Source organism: Megascapheus bottae, chromosome 17 (assembly GCF_031878675.1).
Source record: "Megascapheus bottae isolate mThoBot1 chromosome 17, mThoBot2.hap1, whole genome shotgun sequence".
NCBI lineage: Eukaryota > Metazoa > Chordata > Mammalia > Rodentia > Geomyidae > Megascapheus > Megascapheus bottae.
Window position 1 is genome coordinate 25,013,080 of NC_143525.1, and position 20,587 is coordinate 25,033,666.

The 20,587-nt window shown below is 54.5% G+C and overlaps 2 protein-coding genes across 4 annotated transcripts in view; both read left to right on the forward strand.

Moving 5' to 3' along the window:
• Llgl2 (LLGL scribble cell polarity complex component 2) overlaps positions 1 to 15,754 on the forward strand; it is a 37,616-nt gene extending 21,862 nt beyond the window's left edge. Inside the window, exons 3-26 of one of the 3 annotated variants that reach the window (XM_090350293.1) lie at positions 1,593 to 1,690; positions 3,695 to 3,776; positions 4,084 to 4,199; positions 4,614 to 4,772; positions 6,389 to 6,551; positions 6,680 to 6,812; positions 7,107 to 7,161; positions 7,706 to 7,860; positions 10,368 to 10,585; positions 10,665 to 10,732; positions 10,870 to 11,023; positions 11,127 to 11,231; positions 11,541 to 11,833; positions 11,937 to 12,087; positions 12,456 to 12,606; positions 13,104 to 13,220; positions 13,322 to 13,488; positions 13,817 to 14,081; positions 14,289 to 14,448; positions 14,643 to 14,671; positions 14,884 to 14,928; positions 15,066 to 15,108; positions 15,195 to 15,256; positions 15,403 to 15,754. In XM_090350293.1, coding sequence (XP_090206419.1) covers positions 1,593 to 1,690; positions 3,695 to 3,776; positions 4,084 to 4,199; positions 4,614 to 4,772; positions 6,389 to 6,551; positions 6,680 to 6,812; positions 7,107 to 7,161; positions 7,706 to 7,860; positions 10,368 to 10,585; positions 10,665 to 10,732; positions 10,870 to 11,023; positions 11,127 to 11,231; positions 11,541 to 11,833; positions 11,937 to 12,087; positions 12,456 to 12,606; positions 13,104 to 13,220; positions 13,322 to 13,488; positions 13,817 to 14,081; positions 14,289 to 14,448; positions 14,643 to 14,671; positions 14,884 to 14,928; positions 15,066 to 15,108; positions 15,195 to 15,256; positions 15,403 to 15,410 — 2,997 coding nt within the window. In that variant the 3' untranslated portion in view covers positions 15,411 to 15,754. Of the gene's footprint in view, positions 1 to 1,592; positions 1,691 to 3,694; positions 3,777 to 4,083; positions 4,200 to 4,613; positions 4,773 to 6,388; positions 6,552 to 6,679; positions 6,813 to 7,106; positions 7,162 to 7,705; positions 7,896 to 10,367; positions 10,586 to 10,664; positions 10,733 to 10,869; positions 11,024 to 11,126; positions 11,232 to 11,540; positions 11,834 to 11,936; positions 12,088 to 12,455; positions 12,607 to 13,103; positions 13,221 to 13,321; positions 13,489 to 13,816; positions 14,082 to 14,288; positions 14,449 to 14,642; positions 14,672 to 14,883; positions 14,929 to 15,065; positions 15,109 to 15,194; positions 15,257 to 15,402 lie in introns of those variants that run through there. The other 2 variants (XM_090350291.1, XM_090350294.1) reach the window with 2 other exon arrangements.
• A 2,566-nt stretch (positions 15,755 to 18,320) lies between these two features.
• Myo15b (myosin XVB) overlaps positions 18,321 to 20,587 on the forward strand; it is a 33,692-nt gene continuing 31,425 nt past the window's right edge. The window contains exon 1 of the mRNA XM_090350299.1: positions 18,321 to 20,363. Within this exon, the coding sequence (XP_090206425.1) occupies positions 18,382 to 20,363 (1,982 nt within the window). The 5' untranslated portion in view covers positions 18,321 to 18,381. The remainder of the gene's footprint in view (positions 20,364 to 20,587) is intronic.

Genomic DNA, 20,587 nt, shown 5'->3' on the forward strand with positions numbered 1-20,587 from the left:
CTATTATTTTGTGATAGGGTCTCATTTGGACCACAATTCACTCATGTTAGATTTCCTTTCATAGCTAGGATGACAGCTGTGTGTTACCATGCCTGGCTATGGATTAAGGGGCGTCTTTTGAACTTTTCTGTCTCTGCTGGTCTGGAACTTCATCTTCCCATTGCCAGCATCTGAAGCAGTTAGGATTACTTATTTGTAGCTGTGGGTTTATTTTTGTTTTTATTTTGTGGGAGGGGGGTGCTAGGATTATAAGCAGGCATGAGCCACTAATATCTGACCTAATAGAGCTATGTTTTTTGTATTTTTAGATATATACACAGGGGTGGGGGTTTGGTAGATGGTTCAGTGGTAGAGTGCTTGCCTTACGTATGCAAGGCCTTGGTTCCAAGTGTGTGTGCATGGGGCTGGGGGTGAGACTGAGGAAAAAAACAATAAAACCTTCTTCAGTGAGTAGGGGCTGGGAGTTTGGCCTAGTGGTAGAATGCTTGCCTAGCATGCATGAAGACCCAGGTTCGATTCCTCGGTACCACATACATAGAAAAAAGCCAGAAAGGTGCTGAGGTTCAAGTGGTAGAGCTCTAGCCTTGAGAAAAAGAACCCAAGGACAGTGCTCAGACCCTCAGTCCAAGCCCAGGACCAGCACACACACACACACACACACACACACACACAATCAGTGAGTATAGCCAGGCATATATATATATATATATATATATATATATATATATATATATGTATGTGTGTGTGTGTGTGTGTGTGAGCTCACACCTGTAATCCTAGATACTCATGAGGCTGAGATCTGAGGATCACAGTTCAAAGCAGGCCAGGCAGGAAAGTCCATGAAACTCATCTCCAGTTAACCACCAGAAAACCAGAAGTGGCACTGTAGTGCACAGTGGTAGAGCTCAAGCCTTGAGCAAAAGAGCTTAGGGACAATGCCCAGGCCCAGAGTTCAAACCCCACAACCAACCAAAAAGAGAAAGAAAGAATGAGAAGAAGTAAACAAAAGCATATACTTGCAACAACACTCCAGAAATTTATCCTCTGGGCAGATGGTTGAGAAGAGCTCAAACATGAGAGCCTTTGAGACCGGACAGATTGGGTGAGGAGCCTTAGACTGTCCAGAGTGGACCAGGATGCTGGTGTGTTCTCAGGCCACAGAGCAGGCCTACCTCTGTGGTGCCACAGAGAGCCAGTGTCTCCACAGAGCCAACTCCTTATTCCCCATCCCTCCCTGTCATTCAGAAGATCTGGTCTGTGGCCCTGGACATTCTTTGTAGAAACAATTTCCTGAAGAGCCTCATATGCCCTTCATGGTTTTAGGAACAATGAGTTTCAGAGGGAAGACTCTAGCCAGGGACATGGTCATAAATGGCACTGATGGATGGGGCAGGGTTTGGCTCTACACTCTAGTGTCTGGGAAAACCCTGAGAGAGTCCACATCCCTCTTTCCTGGTAGGCTGGCTCTGGGCTACAGCTCTTCCATCATGAACCAGCCCTAGCCCTAGCGATGATGAAGCAGGAGGTAGGCAGGCCACACAGGGAGACAGGGGATGTGCTTGCAGGCCTAGCATACATGCCTCTCATTGCAGACTGTGGAACATGGCTTCCCACACCAGCCCAGCGCCCTTGGCTATAGCCCTTCTCTACGTATCCTGGCTATCGGCACCCGCTCTGGCGCAGTCAAACTGTATCCTTTCCAGTGCTTACCCCTACCCCGAAGGTCTGGGAAGGTGTGGGGATGGGGTGTTGATATTTGAGTATAGCCTGGCCATCTTTCCCTCCTTGCTCATGAACTATTAGCACGAGGGTAGATTTTTCTGATTTCCAGCTTTGGAAACAATTGTCTTAGGAATGAGGTGGGGTAGGGTGAGGATATATAGGAGTCATGTTGGATGGCAGGAGAACTTGGGATCTCAATCATTTAGATGAGAATGGGGTGAGTGAATTTTGTCTTGTCATTACTAAAGCAGAACTAGGCCCAGTGGAGTCCTGTGTGGCTGGACATCATGCCCAAAGAAGAGAGAAGCTTGGTCCTAGCCTTTCCTTCTACCCTGACAGAGTATGGGGCCTAGAAACTATTTGGCAAGAGGCATTGCTGAGTACAGGGAGTCTCAGAAGAGCCTTAAAGATGTGTCTACCTGTAGGTTAGTGGTCAGCAGGTCAGGTGCCAGAAGGAGAATGGTTTCCTATCTCCCCACTCAGACAGCTATGGCAGACTTCCCCTTTAGTAGTTGGATATGTATTTCAGAGGGGCCTGGATTCTGTTTCTTTGTCTCCATCTCTACCTACCCCTTGCACAAAGCCGGTTATAGATGATGAACCCTCTTGTCCCTAGAATATCCACTCATCCTCAGGAGTCTACCTGTACCAGGTGGAGGCAGGCCACAGCCAGGAACCACTGTCTGTTTCCATTGTCTGTTTCCCTTCCTCCTCAAGACTGGCAGGAATGGGGGCCCGGAGTTTGGCCTAGTGGTAGAGTGCTTGCCTAGCATGCACGAAGACCCGGGTTGGATTCCTTGGTACCACATACATAGAAAAAGCTGGAAGTGGTACTATGGCTCAAGTAGTAGAGCTCTAGCCTTGAGAAAGCCCAAGGGCAGGGCTTAGACCCTGAGCTCAAACCCAGGTCTGGCTAAAAATTAAAAAAATAAGAGGCCTGGCATGGTGGCTTCATGCCTGTAATTCTAGCTATTCAGGAGGCTGAGATCTGAGGATCACAGTTCAAAGCCAGCCCAGGCACTGAAGGACCTGAGATTCTTATCTCCAGTTACCTCTAGAAAGTGGGAAGTGGGGCTTGGCTCAAGGGCAGGGTGGTAGCCTTGAGCTGAAGAGCTCAGGGACAGTGCTCAGGCCCAGTTCAAGCCCCATGACCCACCAAACAAAAAAACAAAAAAAAACCAGTGGCAGAAATGGCCTGACCTTGGGCTTTGTCCACCAGCAGAGGCCAGGTGGCTCAAAGGGGAAGGGCAACACTCAGTCAGCAACTTTTCCAGATCATACCCACAGCACCCCCCAATTGGGTGGTCTTTTAGCCAAAGCATTGATCCTGTATTGTCTTGAGGCTGTGGGAGATTTCAAGGGCAAGCCCACAGGTTCTAGGAAGGGAGAGTGTCCCTTGGACTTCTTTAGCTGGCCTGATCTGAACCATGATCTTGGGCACCCCACATCTTTTCTTCACCCTTAGCATGATAGCATGGTAGGAGAGAGGGTGGGGACTAGGCTGGTGTTCACACAGGAGTGCTGAGCCTCAGGTTCTGCCACAGCTCACTCACTCTTCTCCAAGCTGGTTAATCATTGCCAACCCTGTCCATATCCTGGTTACCAATCCCTGGTGCTAGTACTAATGCCAAGTCTGCGGGGGATGGACCTAGAATGGTGCCCAGTATGTTTTCACAGGTGCCACCAGGTGACAGCCCATGGGTCTGTTATCCCTCCAGTTTTGTGGATGCAGTTGGGGGAGGGGAAGGCAACCTAATAACTGTCTGGGATAGAGCTTCACCTTCAGTGTATGAGGAAATGGTCACTAGCCTGCATGGCTGGCTGGGTACACTCTCCAGAGTCAAGTTAGTAGCTAAGTGTCCCTAGGTCAGGGCCACTGCCATCTCCTCCCTGCCCTGGGTGAGAGCTGGCCTCCCAGGGTGGGGAAGAACTGGTGTCTTGTGCGCAGAGATTTTCCTGAGCTTTCTCCTAGCTACGGTGCCCCTGGGGTGGAGTTCATGGGGCTCCATCGTGAGAACAATGCCGTGACACAGATTCACTTCCTGCCTGGCCAGGTGAGGACTTAGCATGGGGAGGGACAGGCCCTTCCCCGTCCTTCTTAACCTCACATCTGGAATGGGTGGTATGGGGAGGGTGGTATGGGTTTGGTACTGTGCAGAGACTAGACTAATTCCTTTCTCTGGTTGGAGGCTCACAGGCCATCCTGAAGACAAGGCAGGGTCTGGGGCTCTTGGAAACCATCGACCCAGCCTAGGCCACCCCGTATCTAAAGGCCTGGAGGAATGCCAGCCTTCCTTAGTCAACAACAGCACACATTCCCCTATCCCTTGTCCCCTGTCCCCTGTGCCCTTTCCTTCCCAGTGCCAGCTGGTCACCCTGCTGGATGACAACAGCCTGCACCTGTGGAGTCTGAAAGTCAAGGATGGGGTGTCAGAACTGCAGGAAGAAGAGAGCTACACTCTGCGTGGCCCCCCAGGGTAAGGACACAGTCCCTTCCTTTCTTACCCCAGCCTGACCCTCATACCCAACTCCAGGCGGGCTCATCCTGGGAGAGCCCTTATGCCCTTGCCAGTGCTTGTCTGGTGTGTGTTCGAATCACTGCATCATAGGCTCAGGGCCTCAGGGTGCATTGCCTCACCTCCCATGCCTGTGCTCCGGTGTGCAGGAGGGTCTGCCTAAGCTCTCTGTCCTCTTCCTCCTGCCTTGGCAGAAAGTCCCCAGCCTATCCATCCTGACCTGAGATACTGTAAACCCCATTCACAGCCATCAGGGGCCGGACTTCCCCAGGCTAGGCCTAGCCTTGGTGTTGGTAAAAACACAGGAGCTGGAGATCAGGACCCTGAGGTTCATCTAGCACCGTCCAGCTCATGCTCAGCTGTCCTCTTCGGCAGGGCTCCTCCCAGTGCCACTCAGATCACCGTGGTCCTGCCGCACTCCTCCGGAGAGCTCCTCTACCTGGGAACCGAAAGTGGCAGTGTGTTTGTGGTTCAGCTGCCCGGCTTCCGCGTGCTAGATGACCAGACCATCAGTTCAGACATCGTGCTGCAGTGGTGAGGAGCCCCACTCCTCAAGTGGGCATGGCCTTTCACTTTTGGTCCCCAGAAAATGTCTCCATTTATCTACACTCTTCCAAATTGAGACTGCTGCCACACATATTAGCATCATAAAAAGGGCTTTAGGGGTAACTTGTCTCCACATTTAAAATTGAAGGAAGCTGGGTGCCAATGGCTCATGCCGGTAATCCTGGCTACTTAGAAGGCTGAGATACAAGGATTGTTGTTCAAAGCTTGCCTAAGCAGGAAAGTTCATGAGACTCTTGAAAGTTCATGAGTCTCTAGCAAAAAGCCAAAAGCAGAGCTTTATCTCAAGAGATAGAATATCAACCTTGATCCAAAAAAAAAAAAAAAAGGCTAAGAGAAAGTACCCAAGCCCTGAGTTCAAGCCCACACATACACATGAAATATAAGTATACATAGGTACACAAACTGAGGAGAGTGAGGGCCAACTTTTAGGCCAATGTTCTTAGTGCTAAGACCAATAGCCTCAAGTCTGTAGGGGTTCCACAGTGAGGAAGCTGGAGCCTCAACCTCCCGAACCAGCTCCTGCAGACATCCACTGAGGGTGGCGCTGTGCAGAGCTCCCATTCACATACAGCTGCTGCGCCTGAACAGCCTACACTACAGCTTGGAGCTTTGTTGAGGTCATTTAGGAGGCTTTACTTTTCCATAACAGAGGAGTTATGTTAGGCTTGTGGGGGCCAGTTTGGTAGTGGTGGAATGTGCTGTAGTTCTAAGGGACAGAAAGGTAGCTTTTGAGACCCCAGCCCTGGGGGGCCCTGGACTAAGCTAAAGACACACACAGCTGGTAGGCCACACTCTCTAAGGTCCCAAGTGACCATCTTTCCAGCCCAGGGCATTGCCCAATAGGTCTAGGTCTCTCTGATTATAAACCTGTGCCCTTCCCACTCAGTGGCTCGGGGACAGCTTCCTGAGCTACAAACCAAATGCCCAGTCTGGGTTTAGTTTTTGGACACTTGGAGTACCTGTTCTGCATGAGCCCATGCCAGAGCCCAGCCTTACCAACCACAGTGAGGTGGTAGAAGTCTTAACTGGGGAAAGGCCTAGTCCCTTTCATTCTAACACATGCCTAGATTTGGTTATTTTATTTTACTTTATTTTGGGGTCTTTCGAGGCCATCTCACTTTGCAGCCCATCTTGACCTCAAGGTCCTCCTGCTTCAACCTCGCTGGTGCTGGGTTGTAGACATGTGCCATTGCGCTCATGCTGGGGAATTGTGTGTACATGTGTATGTGTCAGTCTTGAGGCTTAAGCTCAGGACCTGGGCACTGTTCCTGAGCTTTGGTGCTCAAGGCACAGTCCTCTACCATCTGAGCCACAGCTCCACTTCCAGAGTTTGGGGTGGTTAATTGGAGATGACTTTATTGCCTGGGCTGGCTCTGACCTACAATTCTGAGATCTCAGCTTCCTGAGTTGCTAGGCATGAGTCACTGGCGCCTGGCACACTGGGGAAATTTTGATACGTTTCTGTCCTTTTTCATGTGTTGCCCTTCTTCCCACCACCTCTCCATGCTGGCATGTAGAATGCCCTCCTAGCATGGAGTGCCTCCTGGGTGTGCTGTCTGGACTCATGGCACTTCTCTGCCCAGGTTGCCAGAGGAGGCCCGCAACCGGCGAGTGTTTGAGATGGTGGAGGCTCTCCAGGAGCACCCTCGAGACCCCAACCAGATCCTGATTGGCTACAGCCGTGGCCTTATTGTCATCTGGGACCTGCAGGGCAGCCGTGTACGCCACCATTTCCTCTGCAGCCAGGTAGGTGATGGGGACAGGGGCTCCCCTGGGACCCAGTATGGCACACAACCCTGTGCTGAGTCCCCAGAGGTGGGCATTGGGGATGCTGCCCTGATGCCAGACTCTTCTCCCCCTCTCCTCCTCTGAAGCAACTGGAGAATGTCAGCTGGCAGCGGGACGGCCGCCTGATTGTCACCTGCCACTCCGACGGCAGCCATTGCCAATGGCCTGTGTCTAGTGATGCCCAGCAGTCAGAGCCCTTGTGCAGTTCTGTGCCTTATGGTTAGTACCATTCCTGCCCACTGGCACCTAGCCCTGCCCTACCTCCCTTCGGAGCACTGACATCCTTTCTGGGACTCGGGGATAGGGTACCTGGCTTACAGAAGCAAAATCTGGGTTCAGAGAAGTTCAGGGCGTGGTCCAGTTTTCAGATGCCCGCCGTGCCTGGCTCAGCCCTGTGTAGGGCAGGCTCCCTGCACAGGTCATAGGAGGATGTGGGTGTAAAGAATCTGTGCCTATGGGAGCTGGCATGTGTCTAAGTGAAGGACTCACTGACAGTTGTTCCTTTTCTTCTAGGTTCCTTTCCTTGCAAAGCTATTACCAAAATCTTCTGGTTGACTACCAGGCAGGGGTAGGTATTTAAGCAAGTGTCCCTGCTTTGCAGAACCTTCCTGTAGTGCTCAAAAGACTTCCTGGGCCTGCTCATGATGATGGTGCCTTGTAAAGGCCAACCCAAGGAAGGGAGCAAGGGCAGAGTTACCATTCATACCTCAATAGCTTGATTCCTGCAAAGTCCCTTCCCAGAGGCATGATATGATCAGTGAAATCATTCTTTGGGCCATAGCCCCATTTCTTCAGGTGGAATCATGCAGGATGGCTGATGTGGAAGGCAGTACCCCCAGAGGGGACTGCTGTGGGTGAACCAGTTGTCTTCACAGGACCTCCATTTTGGGTGCTCCAACTCCTTCTGAGTTCTTGTTGGCTGATGCATGCAGAAAGAGCTAGCATGCACTCCTGCATGCTCCAAATACCCCGAGACTCATCTCCCTCCTGGTGTTGGGACTGCCAGACCTCAGGCCTTGCTACAAAGGCTGGGCATTGCCCTGTATGCCCCCAGGAAGTGCCAGCTACCAGCTCACCTCTCTCCCCTCATACCCCTCCTGCCCTGCCTGCAGGTTGCCCTTCACCATCTTCCAGGGCGGCATGCCACGGGCCAGCTATGGGGACCGCCACTGCATCTCAGTAGTCCACAATGGCCAACAGACAGCCTTTGACTTCACCTCTCGTGTCATTGACTTCACAGTCCTCACGGCGGCAGACCCTGCGGCTGGTAGGCAAGCTTTGGCAGTGGGAGTGCAGGGTTAGGTGTGGGACACTGAGGAGTGCTAGGAGGCCATGCCGATGAAGAGAGTCCTATACAGATGTTCCCAAACCCACCATGCCACCCTCTTGGCCTCACTCACGATGTGACTCCTTAAGGACCCAAGCCTAGTGGTGCCATTCTCCCTAGCTTGAGACTATGCCAAGAGCTTCATTCACTTGCCTGTCTCAAACTCTCTGTAAGGGATTGAGCCCAGTGGGAGCAGAGCTGCATTACCAGATTTACCATCTGTCCAACTTTGGCAAAGAGTCCTGGCTTCAGCACCGTGCAGCTTGCCTTCTGGGTGGAGTAGCAGGTGGCTGTGTGGGGCCAGCTGTGAGTCAGCCTCATAAATGGGGTGACAGGCCAAACCAGCAAGGGCTGGTGTCGAAACCAAGAGGAGGCCTCTGGGAGCTGTCCAGGAGGGCGGGCAAGTGGGTGGGTCTCCTCTGCTAATGACTCTGGCCTACCCATGCCAGCGCCTCCAGGTATAGGAGGCAAAGCTGCTCAGAATACCCCATGCCCAGTTCCCTTACCCTGCCCACTAAAGAGGGAGGCCTCACACATGCTTTTCCTTATTTTATTTCTTGGCCTCTTTCCTCCCCTTATTCTGGATAGCCAGAGCAAGCCTGTCAATGTTGCCCCGACCCAGAGCCTGAGGCAGGGCTCCTGAATGTGGAACCCCTCCCCCTTTTGCTGATGGGGTCATCTGATCCCTATCAGGAGATAGGGAGGTAGGAGAGAAAGGCCAAACCAGTGGGAATTTCTTGGACAGATTACCCTCCTGTGATTGTCCTCCGTGTTCTCAATGCCTTCACAGTTGTAGCAGGCAGGGCTATGGGTAGGTGGTGAGGGCTGCTTCCTCTTAGGCAAGATATGGGCACCCTGAATCTCCAGTGTAATTCTGTACTGAGCAGGCTTCCCTAGTTCGTGAGTAGTAAATACTATGTGCCAGGCCCTGTACCCAAAATCAACCAAGTTCCTGCCCCAGTAGGCTTGAGTGTGGTGACATAGAGTGAACAGGCTGACAGGTAATGTCAGAAGCTAGAAAAAAGCAAGACCAGGTAAGAAGGACACAGGAATGGGGAGATGACTGCTGATTTAGATGGGGTGGTCAGCAAGTCCTCGATGAAGAGAACACCAGACAGTGAGAGGCCCACCCTGGCCATACAGGCATAGTGAGGCCTTTGGGGCTAGAAATGAGAACCAAGTTAGAAGTGGCAGGATCTGGTCTCTGTTCAGGGGATCTGGGCTGGCTGCTGGGTAGGTCCCTGTCAGGATGGAGGTGGTAGCCCCTGAGAGCCAAATGAATAATATTGTGGCCCAGCCAGGGATGAAGGCAGCTGTGCTGCAGGAAGTAGCTGGGTTTGGAATGTTCTTTCTAAAACATTTGCCCTTGACTCACAGTAAAGGGCTGGCTAGAAAGTATTTTCCCTTCATGGCTGCTTAGTTCTGCCATTATAGAGCAAATACAGTCAATGGACATTGTGTCACAGTGGGGGCATCAATGTCCCTATTCAGCTTTATTCATGGAGTAGGCAGTGAGCCAAATATGGCCATTGGACCGTGGTTCATCTAAGCGGGGGAAAGACAAGACTGATGAACTAGAGAGTAATGATATGTTTGGCTTGAGCAGAAAGAAGTCTGATGAAACTGGGCATTGGTGGTTCACCTCTGTAATCAAAGCTGAGATCTGAGAGTCACAGTTTGAAGCCATCCTAGGCAGGAAAGTCTTTGAGACTTTGTTGTGTGTGTACTGGTCCTGGGGCTTGAACTCAGGGCCTGGGCATTGTCTTTGAACTTCTTTTGCTCAAGGCTAGTGCTCTACCCATGTAAGCCATAGTTGTGCTTCCAACTTTTTTGATAATTTTTTTTTTCTTTTGCCAGTCCTGGGCTTGAGCTCAGGGCCTGAGCACTGTCCTTGGACTTTCTCAAGGCTAGAGCTCTACCACTTGAGCCTCAGCACCACTTCCGGCTTTTTTCTATGTATGTGGTACCGAGGAATCGAACCCGGGTCTTCATGCATGCTAGGCAAGAACTTTAACCACTAGGCCAAACTCCCGGCCCTACTTTTTTGATAATTTATTGGAAATAAGAGTCTCATAGACTTTCCTGCCTAGGCCAGCTTTAAATTGTGATTCTCAGCGTCCTGAGTAGCTAGGATTATAAGCGTGACGAAAGGGCGGGGTGGGGGAGGAGATATTGAATAGACAGCTGGGGTCTATGAGCTGGATTCAGGGGATAAACCGGAAGGCATATGTTGGGAGTCATCTATGTAAATATGGCCCTGGAGCAAACAAAGCTGCCCAGTAGTGAAGGAGATGCAGACCATGAGAAACCCGGTGTTCCTCACACCCTGAAGCCATAGGGAGTATGGAAGTTGATGGGTCCGACCAAGCCTGGAGCTCTTTCCTTTCCATGAGCCAGGCTGGGGCACACTGCCTCCTCCTGGCCCTGACCCTTGGCCTGTACCTCAGCCTTTGATGACCCTTATGCCCTGGTGGTGCTGGCTGAGGAGGAGCTGGTGGTGATTGACTTGCAGACAGCAGGCTGGCCACCAGTCCAGCTGCCCTACTTGGCCTCCCTTCACTGCTCCGCCATCACCTGCTCCCACCACGTCTCCAACATCCCACTGAAGCTGTGGGAGCGTGTCATCGCTGCGGGCAGCCGACAGAATGCGCACTTTTCCACCATGGTAGGTGCAGCCCCAGCCCCAGCCCACCCCTCACTTGGGCTTGGCTGTCCCACTCAGACTTCCTGGTCCCTTCCTCCAGGACTGGCCCATCGATGGTGGCACCAGCCTGACCCCGCCCCCACCCCAGAGGGACCTGCTGCTCACAGGGTAGGTGGTTCAGATGCCATTTCTCTTCCTGGGGAGTAGGTACTGAGGGTGGGAGCAGAACCCCAAGGACTGCATGCCAGTCTCGGGGCACCTCCCTCTGGCATCACTCATTAGAGGCTGATGTGCTCTGGTCACAGGCATGAGGATGGCACGGTGCGGTTCTGGGATGCCTCGGGCGTCTGTTTGCGGCTGCTGTACAAACTCAGCACAGTGCGCGTGTTCCTCACTGATGCAGACCCCAGTGAGAGCCTCAATGCTCAGGGCGAGGATGAGTGGCCCCCGCTCCGCAAGGTGATGCCAAGAACCTGAGACATGACATGGGAAGGGGGCGGGGACTGGAGAGAACAGGCTGGGACCAGCCATGACCACTCACAGGGATTCTGTTCCTTGGCAGGTGGGCTCCTTTGACCCCTACAGTGATGACCCTAGGCTGGGCATCCAGAAGATTTTCCTGTGCAAATACAGCGGTTATCTGGCTGTGGCCGGCACAGCAGGGCAGGTACCAGGCTGGGCTGGGTAGGGATTGAGGGTGGAGTGGCTGGGTGCCTGGGCAACAGGGACAGGAACAACTTTCTGAGAGACCACATGTGGTGTCACCAGGAGTGCATTCTGCCTTTCTGTGCTTTTTGCCCCAGGTACGGGTGGCTTAGTTCCAGTGGATAGAACCCCCAGGGTGGTTGCCTCCTCTCCAAGGAATGTAGATGAGGGCTGGACTGCAGCAAAGGCCTCTGGGCCTCCGCTTAGGTCTCAGGCTTTGTCCCCTCCTTGAGTGCCTAGGTTTTTCTGAGCTGCCTGTCTCTCTACCCAGGTGCTGGTGATGGAGCTGAACGATGAGGCAGCAGAGCATGCTGTGGGGCAGGTGGAGGCTGACCTCCTGCAGGACCAGGAGGGCTACCGCTGGAAGGGCCACGAGCGCCTGGCAGCCCGCCCGGGGCCTGTACACTTCGAGCCTGGCTTCCAGCCCTTTGTATTGGTGCAGTGCCAGCCTCCAGCTGTGGTCACCTCTTTGGCCCTGCACTCTGAGTGGCGTCTAGTGGCCTTTGGCACCAGCCACGGCTTTGGCCTCTTTGACCACCAGCAGCGTCGGCAGGTCTTTGTCAAGTGAGCAGCACGGCTGGGGTCAGGGTCTGGGACTGAGGCCTTGCGAGGGCCCCTGTACCCTGCAGCGCTGATGGCCTTACATCTCCCCCCCATACCCGCTCAGGTGCACACTGCACCCCAGTGACCAGCTGGCCTTGGAGGGCCCCCTGTCCCGTGTGAAGTCCCTCAAGAAGTCCCTGCGCCAGTCATTCCGCCGGATGCGCCGCAGCAGGGTGTCCGGCCGGAAACGACGGCCAGCTGGCCCCCCCGGAGAGGTGAGCCCAAGGCCCAGCCTTTAGACTAAGCTAAGCCTGGAGTGAGCATTGGCAGAACCACAGGGCTCCTTTACTGGTCTATGAGGACAGGATAGGTGGCACTGTTTTTTGTGCCTCTGTTTTCCCAAGTACAGAATGAAATAAGGGAGTAGTTGTGATTCTTAAAGATAAGGCCCCAGTAAATCTTAGTGATTTTCTTTTGCTTTTTTTCTCCCACCCAACATGTTGGCAGATGCCCCTGTAAGATACCTCCCACTTGAACAGGCTAGACATGGTTGTGGCCAGGCTTCCCCTGAAAGGATTGCCATTGAGCAAGTCAGTGCAGGGGAGACCAAACGTGAGCCTCAGGCTGGTCCATCTCCATACAGATGCAAGCAGCAAGCGCCAAGGCAGAGCGGACGGGCCTACAGAACATGGAGCTGGCACCTGTGCAGCGCAAGATCGAGGCCCGCTCGGCTGAAGACTCCTTCACAGGCTTTGTCCGGACCCTTTACTTTGCTGATACCTACTTGAGGGACAGTGAGTATTCATGTAGGCATGGATAGATGGACACCTCTCATAGGTGCAGGGGGTGGAGGTGAGAGCCCTCACCTGCCTCTCCTTCCCTCTGCCTATGCCTCTGAGTCAGGCTGTCCTGGCTTCATATCCAGGCGCCACCACTCTTTTTAAAAAAAAAATGTCGCCAGACATCTTTTAACCTTTCTGGGCCTCAGCTTTGAGTGCTGTCTTCTCCCAAAGTAGCCATGAAGGTTAGGGCTAGCGTGGTGCTTGTTGGTTCCTGTAGCCTGAGGGGAGCATAGCGACATGGCAGGGTTTGTCTACCCCAGCCAGCTATGACTGGTCCTGGGATCAGGAGCATCAGTGTGTAAGCCCCGCTACATGTCCATTTCAGAGGGAGAAACAGGCTTAAAGTGATTTGCTGACTGGCGGGCTGGGATGGAAGCCCAGACCACTTTCCTAGCCTCACCTGCCTCCCAGAGCCAGGCGTAGGTGACCAAACCTTTCCTTGTTGGCAGGCTCCCGCCACTGCCCCTCACTATGGGCTGGCACCAATGGAGGCACCGTCTATGCCTTCTCCCTGCGTGTGCCTCCTGCTGAGCGGAGAATGGATGAGCCAGTCCGGGCAGAACAGGGTGAGTGCTGGCTGGCAGGGAGAGCACTTGCTCAGTCTGGGCTGGGGTGCTGTTCTCAGCCAGGCGTGGACTACAGTGCCCTTGCCTGCCTCCTGTCATAGCCAAGGAGATCCAGCTGATGCACCGTGCACCTGTAGTGGGTATCCTGGTGCTGGATGGACGCGGTGTGCCCCTTCCTGAGCCCCTGGAAGTGGCCCATGACCTGTCAAAGAGCCCCGACATGCAAGGTAGCCACCAGCTGCTTGTAGTATCTGAGGAACAATTCAAGGTACGACACGGGTGACAGCAGGCCCCTTGGGAATCCCTGGGACATCCACAAAGCTCAGCCCCTGGGCACAGATAATGAGGTCAGCTGTTGGAGGTTTTTTCCCAAGTTGGAGGGGCATAGAAAAGGAGCAGGGTCCTTTGTGGAGCTCCTCAGATGTGGAAGTCAGTGTCCTCACGTCCTAGTTCAAGTGCATGGTCTATCTGTCCAAAGCTGAGAGGCACCGAGGCCAACAGGGTTTGCCCTGGCACTGGGAGGCGTCCACTGCAGGGGAGAGGGCTGGTCACCACAGCCAGTATGAGCCCCATGGTCAGCCCGTGCTATGCCCCAGGTGTTCACGCTGCCCAAGGTGAGCTCCAAGCTGAAGCTGAAGCTGACAGCCGTAGAGGGCTCGCGGGTACGGCGGGTTGGCGTGGCTCACTTCAGCAGCAGTCGTGCCGAAGACTATGGGGAGCACCATCTGGCAGTCCTCACCAACCTGGGCGACATCCAGGTGGTCTCCCTGCCCCTGCTCAAGCCCCAAGTGCGGTACAGCTGCATCCGCCGAGAGGATGTCAGCGGCATCGCCTCCTGCGTCTTCACCAAATATGGCCAAGGTGTGCCAGCGCCGGGCATCCTACAGCTTCTGTGAGGGGAGCAGAGGGAGGAGCCCCCAGATACTTCCCGAGCTGGAGAGGGAAGAGCAGCTAGGAAGAGGGCTGGGCTGGTTGGCCCAGTTCCCCTGAAAGGGAAGCCACTTCTGTAGCCTGAGCCCAGGATTCCCGGGCCAAGCTAACTTGCCATGCTTCTCCTCTGCTCCCCAGGCTTCTACCTGATCTCACCTTCCGAATTCGAGCGCTTTTCTCTCTCCACCAAGTGGCTAGTTGAGCCCCGGTGCCTGGTGGATTCAGTCAAAACCAAGAACCACAGCCGGCCCAGGAATGGCAACGGTACAGGCCCTGAGAGAAACTTTGGCCAAGCCAAGTAAGGAAGCGGGAAGCCTTCCATGTGGTCGCCCTGCCCTGCCCTGCCCTTTGAGGCCCCGGCTGCCCTCAGGAGCTCAGCTGTCCTCCCATGTAGCTAGGTTACTTGACCCCGCTAATACCTGGAACTGGGGCTTGGAGAGCCAGGGCAGGAAGCCTAGTAGCCCCAGGCTCTCACTGTCTCCCCCTCCACAGGAACACAGGGAGCCAGAGTCACGGAGAGGGTAAGACAGGCCTCTTGGAACAGCTCCCTGGGGTCAGGCTGGGCTACCTGAGGAGGGTAGGGGAAGGGAGTGGGGTAAAGGACCCCAGGTGAGCAGAGAGAATTTGGGCTGGTATGAGAAACAGCATCCCCCAGATTGGGGGGGGGGCATCTTGGTCAGGAGAAAGGTAGGCAAAGAGCCCGGGGAAGACCTGCTTCGCCTCTGCTTTTCAGAGAAGGCTGGCCCAGTGATGGAGCGTGCACTGCTCAATGATGAGAGTGAGTCAGGGTGGGAGAGGGTGAGGTTGGCATGACAGAGGGGAAGGATATTGAGGGTCAGGCCTGCCCAGTATCCCATTGGTAAAAAGAGAAGGACCTTGTCCTTGTGGTCCTACCAATCCTCTACTGTCCTGCAGGAGTCCTAAAGGAAATCCAGAGCACACTTGAGGGCGACCGAGGGTAAGTCACCACGGCGCTGGGAGGGGTGTTGGGAGCACAGAGATGAAGGCCCCGTGGTTGGTGACCCTGCATCTTTGCCACTGTAGGAGCTATGGCAATTGGCATTCTCACCGAGTGGCCGCAGGGTACAGCCTGAGCAATGCAGGAGGTAGGACTCTGGGCCCTACTGGTATGGGCCTGCTTCCCTACTCCTGACCTATGCCCTGGGTGTCTGGGCTCAGGGTGAGTCATTGGGGCACCCTGTTTTATTCAGGACAGTCCTGAGCTGCTGTCCCCCTCTCCCCTGTTTTTCAGCAGAATGAACAGGACAGGTGTCGAGGCTGCAAGCTGACTACACACTACTGAAGGCCTTGCTACAGGGCTGCCCTAGCTGGAGAGGCTCCTGTGCATTGGGCTAGGCCAGGGGCTCCACGCGCTCTACTCTCCACCCTGCTGCTGCTCCTGGCCTGAGAGAGGCAAGGCCCCCACCGTGGGCTGCCCCTCCCTAGCCTCATCTGTCTCAGTCCTTTTGTCAATGTTGCACAATTTTTAGTCCTTTGTTCCCCCCTCCCCCTTTTTTGTAGTGGGCTGGGTTTTAAATTATAAATTTTAACTGCCTCTGAGCGAAACAGAGTTTTTAATAAACACCTTATTACCTCTTCATGGAGCTAGTCCAATGACTTGAATTTTTTAGTTGTATAGTTATTTATATAAATGGAAAGCCTTCATTAGACTTTATCTTGCCCTGGTCCATCATAGCCCAGAAAGTGCTCAGAGTAACAACTTTCTGAGTGTTTGGATCAGAGCAAACTATGTTTAAGTCTGAACATGATAAGCTGTCTCTGGAAATAAATGGCAAGTATGAACCATCTTGAGTCTGCCTCATGTCATAGCTTGAGCACTGGACGGTCCAGTCTAGAGCGACTTGTGTAAGACTGACTGCAGATTTAAGGGGAAATGGGCTTGTTTATCAAGTTAGCTAAGCTAACACAAATGGACAAGTGACATTAAGTCTTCCAAGAGGCCAGAAATTAAATCATGGTGATAACACAAGCACCCATGAATCACAAGTCATTGGGGCTCAGGGTAGAGCACATACTTAGCTTCACAAGGCCCTGGTTTCAATACTTAGTACCATCCTGCCATGAATAAATTATAACTTAATAAAGAAATAAAAAAAGACAGTGGTAAAGCCAACACTGTCATGGCTCCGAGCTTTGTGGGTACAGTGATGGTGTGGCTGATCATATTGAACAAAACGCACCTGAAAATATCACAGATTCTTTAAACAGGTGTTTCCTTTCATGATCACTAACCTGAGTGGTGTTCTACATACCCTGTGCTTTGGCTGGTGTGGGTAATTGGCTTATTTCAGTTCTAAGAAGACAACTTTATATTGAGTGGGAAGTGAATGGTTTTTATTGGTGGATATGCAGAATGGACGGGCCTGGCTGCCTCTCTAGTAAGTATGTTGGTTGGAGGAGGCTGGGTTGGTACAGGAGGGGTTGGGGATGTCTTTGCAGTAGGCCACAGGAGAAGTGGTGGTAGTGGTGGTGGTGGTAGCAAAATGGAGACATTGAGACATTGGGTTGACAAAAAGATTTCAGGCTAGTGAGTAGGAGGGGCTTCTGCTGACTCCAGGCCTGTACAGCAGTCATTTGGATTTGTGGTATGTGACTTAGATCTGAGGATCTTGGGCATCCAAAGAGAGAGAAATAAGAAACTGAAGCTCTGTGACTGAAGTCAGTGCTCACACCCATTCATCAATTGGGTCTTTGGATTACCATTCAGGCTGTTTATGCAAAAATGGACACCTTGTCTCAAAAATAACCAGAGCAAACTGGGCTCAGTGTAATCCTCACTACTTGGGAGGTAGAGATCAGAGAATTGCAGTTTGAAGCCAACCTGGAGGGGGAAAATGTTTGTGAGATTCCATCTGTCAGTGGCTGAGTGTGGTAATATATGAGCCTTCATCCCAGCTATGGAAGAAGCACAAATAAGAGGATCACAGTCCAGCCCTGCTTGGCATCAACCAACACAAAAAGGGCTGCAGAGTGGCTCAAGTGGTTAAGATCTAGTACTGCCAAGAAAAATAGGAAAATCTGTGAGCTAGATAAGCTTTGCTAAAAGGAAAAAATAAGATTTTTTTTCTAGATGGGTAGCTCTGAAGAAAATAACAGAGGTGAATAGTGCATAGACCCAAGGTCAGAAACCCTTAGGTCAGTTAGAAGTGAGAAAGTTACCTTATAAATTTTGAACTATAGAGGCTTCATTAGCTGTTCAAAAATAAATACTTAGCTGGGTACTTGTTATTTATGCCTGTAATCCTAGCTAATCAGGAGGCTGAGATCTTAAGAATTCTCATTTAAAGCAGGATAGATAGATAGATCTAATTTATCTCAAAATAGCCAGAAAGCAGGAAGTGGAGGTGTGGCTGAAGTTGTAAAGCTCAAACAAAACTAGAGGCCATGAGTTCAAGTCCTAGAACTGGCAAGAAACAATATAGATGTGCTGGGCACTGGTGGCTCAAACCTGTAATCCTGGCTACTCAGGAGGCTGAGATCTGAGGATCAAGGTTCAAAGCCAACCTGGACACAAAAGGACCTGAGACTCATCTCCATTTAACCTCTAGAAAACCAGCAAGTGGGGCAGTAGCCTTGAGCTGAAGAGTTCAGGGACAGCACCCAGGCTGAGCTCAAGCCTCATGACCCCTCCCCCCAAAAAAAGACTAGTATATTTAAAGCCCTGGATTCAATAATTTGGGTGAGGATTTAAGGGCTCTCATTTGCAAGGTGTATATTTGTGTATTATGCTCTTTATGGTAAATTATTTCTCAAATGGAAAAGAACAAAATGCATGGGGTACTATTCTCTGTATTATTAGGGTGCTCCAGGTACCCACCTCTTGGAGCCCCTGGGTGGAGTAGGGGTCGGTACAGGGGTTTATTTTGCTCTCTCAGGGCAGGAAAGCCGAGAGGCAGGAACACGGCAACATGATCCCCTCAGGATGGCCTGGTGCCAGGCTGGCCAGGATGGCAGCAAGTGTTAGCAGGGTAGCCCTGTTCACAGCCTTTGTCTTCAGCTGCAGCAGCTTCTCTTTCCCAGCTCCATTGTTGGCCTCTATAGAGGGTCAGGACCTCTTGACTGTGCATTATTGATGCTGGTGCCTGGGGAGAAGCTCCAGTGGGGGCAGCTGAACCCCAGAGCCCCACCAGGGCAGAGTCCTAGTGGCCGGTAGCCCGAGCTGCAGGACATTTGCTGGGGAGAGGATCGGGACGTTTTCTCCGGGACAGTCATGGGCGGCAAGAAGGGCAAGGCCTCCCGGATGCGCCCCAGGAAGCCAGCCTCCGGGGAGCAGGAGTCCGGATCGGCCAGCGCGAATGGCGAAGCCAGCCCGGGCCGCCAGCCAGGACGTGGCAAAGGCCGCCGGGAAAGACCCATGGTGCAGGCGGACGACGTTGGGGACAAGGGGGTCGCCGGTGGTCGCAGGAAACCCGTTGCGGAGTGGGACAGCCACTGCAGAAGCCCAGAGACTGGGGTGCCACCGGAGGCTCAAGAGAGGCGAGGCAGCACGCGGCGTCAGGGAGGGAGGCCCGAGGATAGCTGCGGGCAGGGGGACAGCTACGGGGACTTCCCGGAGGAGGAGGGTCTCCCCGGAGAGGCGAGGGCCGGCAAGTGCGGTCAGCGGAGGAGGAGAGGGAAACGACGGGGGCCTTCGGCCCGGAGTAGGAGCCTCGATGGGGACACGTCGGGCAGAGATGGAGGCAGCTCTTGCCCGGACAGCGAAGCCCATGAGACACAAGAGAGCGGCAGGCGGAGCCGCAGGGCCCCGAGGCTGCAGCCCAAAGCGGAGCCAACAGCCCCGGGATGGGAAGAGGCCAAAGCCCCGGCCGAGGGGGCGCCCGAGGCAGGCGACCACCTGAGCAGCGAAGGCCTCCGTGACGAGCACCCCGCTGAGCCCCAGAACAAGGAGGGGTCGTCGGGGGCCGGGCCTCAGAGCACCAGTGCAGATTCGGGCACAGACACAGGCGGACGGCGCCCACCGAGGACCCTAGGCAAGGCAGGCCGGGTCCCTGAAGCCCAAGACCCCGAGCTGGGTGGAAAAGCCACCACCTCCAGCCCCCTCGGGAGCAGCAGCTCGCGGGACCCTTGGGACACTTGGCCAGACGGGGACGTCAGTGATGGCGGTGCTGAGCCTCAAACAGCAGAGGCCTCGACGACGGCCAACGCTGGGCGACGCCAGGTGGGCAAGGTGGTAGGGAAGGTGCAAGGAACTGCAGGTGAGAACGAAGAAGGAGCCCGAGAGGGAGAGAGTGCAGGGGATCCAGAGCCGGGGGATCCTGCGCCACTGGCCGCTCTCGTACTGCTCCACAAGTTCCGCGCTAGGCCTCCGCCCGGCCGGGCTCCCCACGTCGCCGACCAGCGGCCCAGCGGCTTCAAGGCGCGGGTCCTGCGGGTGGCGCGCGCCCTGGGCCTGCTGCGGTGGCTCCGGCGACGGATCCACCCACCTGCCTGTCAGGGGCAGGGGGCGGGATCGCGGGCGGAAGAGGGGCGTGGCCTCGGGCGGGAAGGAGAGGGGCGGGGCGAGGGGCCCGCGCCCCGGCGCAGTCTACCTTTGCGCCTGGCGGGCCTGGCCCGGCTCAGGGGACTTCTGCGGGCTCCCCCTGGCGGCGGCTCGAGCCCTCCGCAGGCCCCGAGTAGCCCAGTCTCTGATCACCCTCCTTCCGACGCCGAGGTCCCAGCTCCAGATCCCAAGTTCGCGGTGGTGTTCCCCAGGATCCACCGGGCGGGTGGGGCGTCCGCTGCGATCCTCAGCCGCGACAGGTCCGAGGCAGGAGCTGCAGACGACGGGGACGGGCGAGGGGCTTGGGGAGAAGGGGCGGAGGGGCTCGGCCGCGCCTCGGCCTTCGCCTCCACTCCCCTCGACGGGACGCCACGGGTTGAGAACGGCTCGGCCAGCGAAGAGCAGCCGGTGACCTTGGGAGCCGAGACCCCGGCGCACTGGGCGCAGGGCTGCGGCCCCCGTGAGGACGCCGGGCTCGGCCCAGCCGCACTGCTGCCCCAGCTCACCTTGGAGACCCGCCTGCCCCGGGAGCGGAGCCCTGGTCCGTCGTCGCCGAGGGAGCAGTGGGAGCCCGAGGATGAGGCCGAGGCTGCCCTCGAGAGAAGCCTGGAGCTGAGCCTCGGGCCGGGCCTGAAGATGCCGTCTTTCCCTGGTGCCCAGAACAGGGCCCTCGGAGAGGGCCTGGAGGACACGGAGGACCTGGCACGCCTGCGGTGAGCCACCCAAATCCACTCGTGGGCTCGTGGTTCCTCCGGTCCTCCAAGCACAGGCCCTCATCTGTGTGCCTCGTGTGCACGGTTTTAGACGTTGTAGAAGAGATCTCGCCCCGACAGAAGGTCTTCTGGCCAAAAGGGATCCCCAAGGGGGTCAGAAGCCCAAGCCCGGCGCTGTAGCTCTCGCCTGTAACCCTAGCTACTCAGAAGGCCGAGATCTGAGG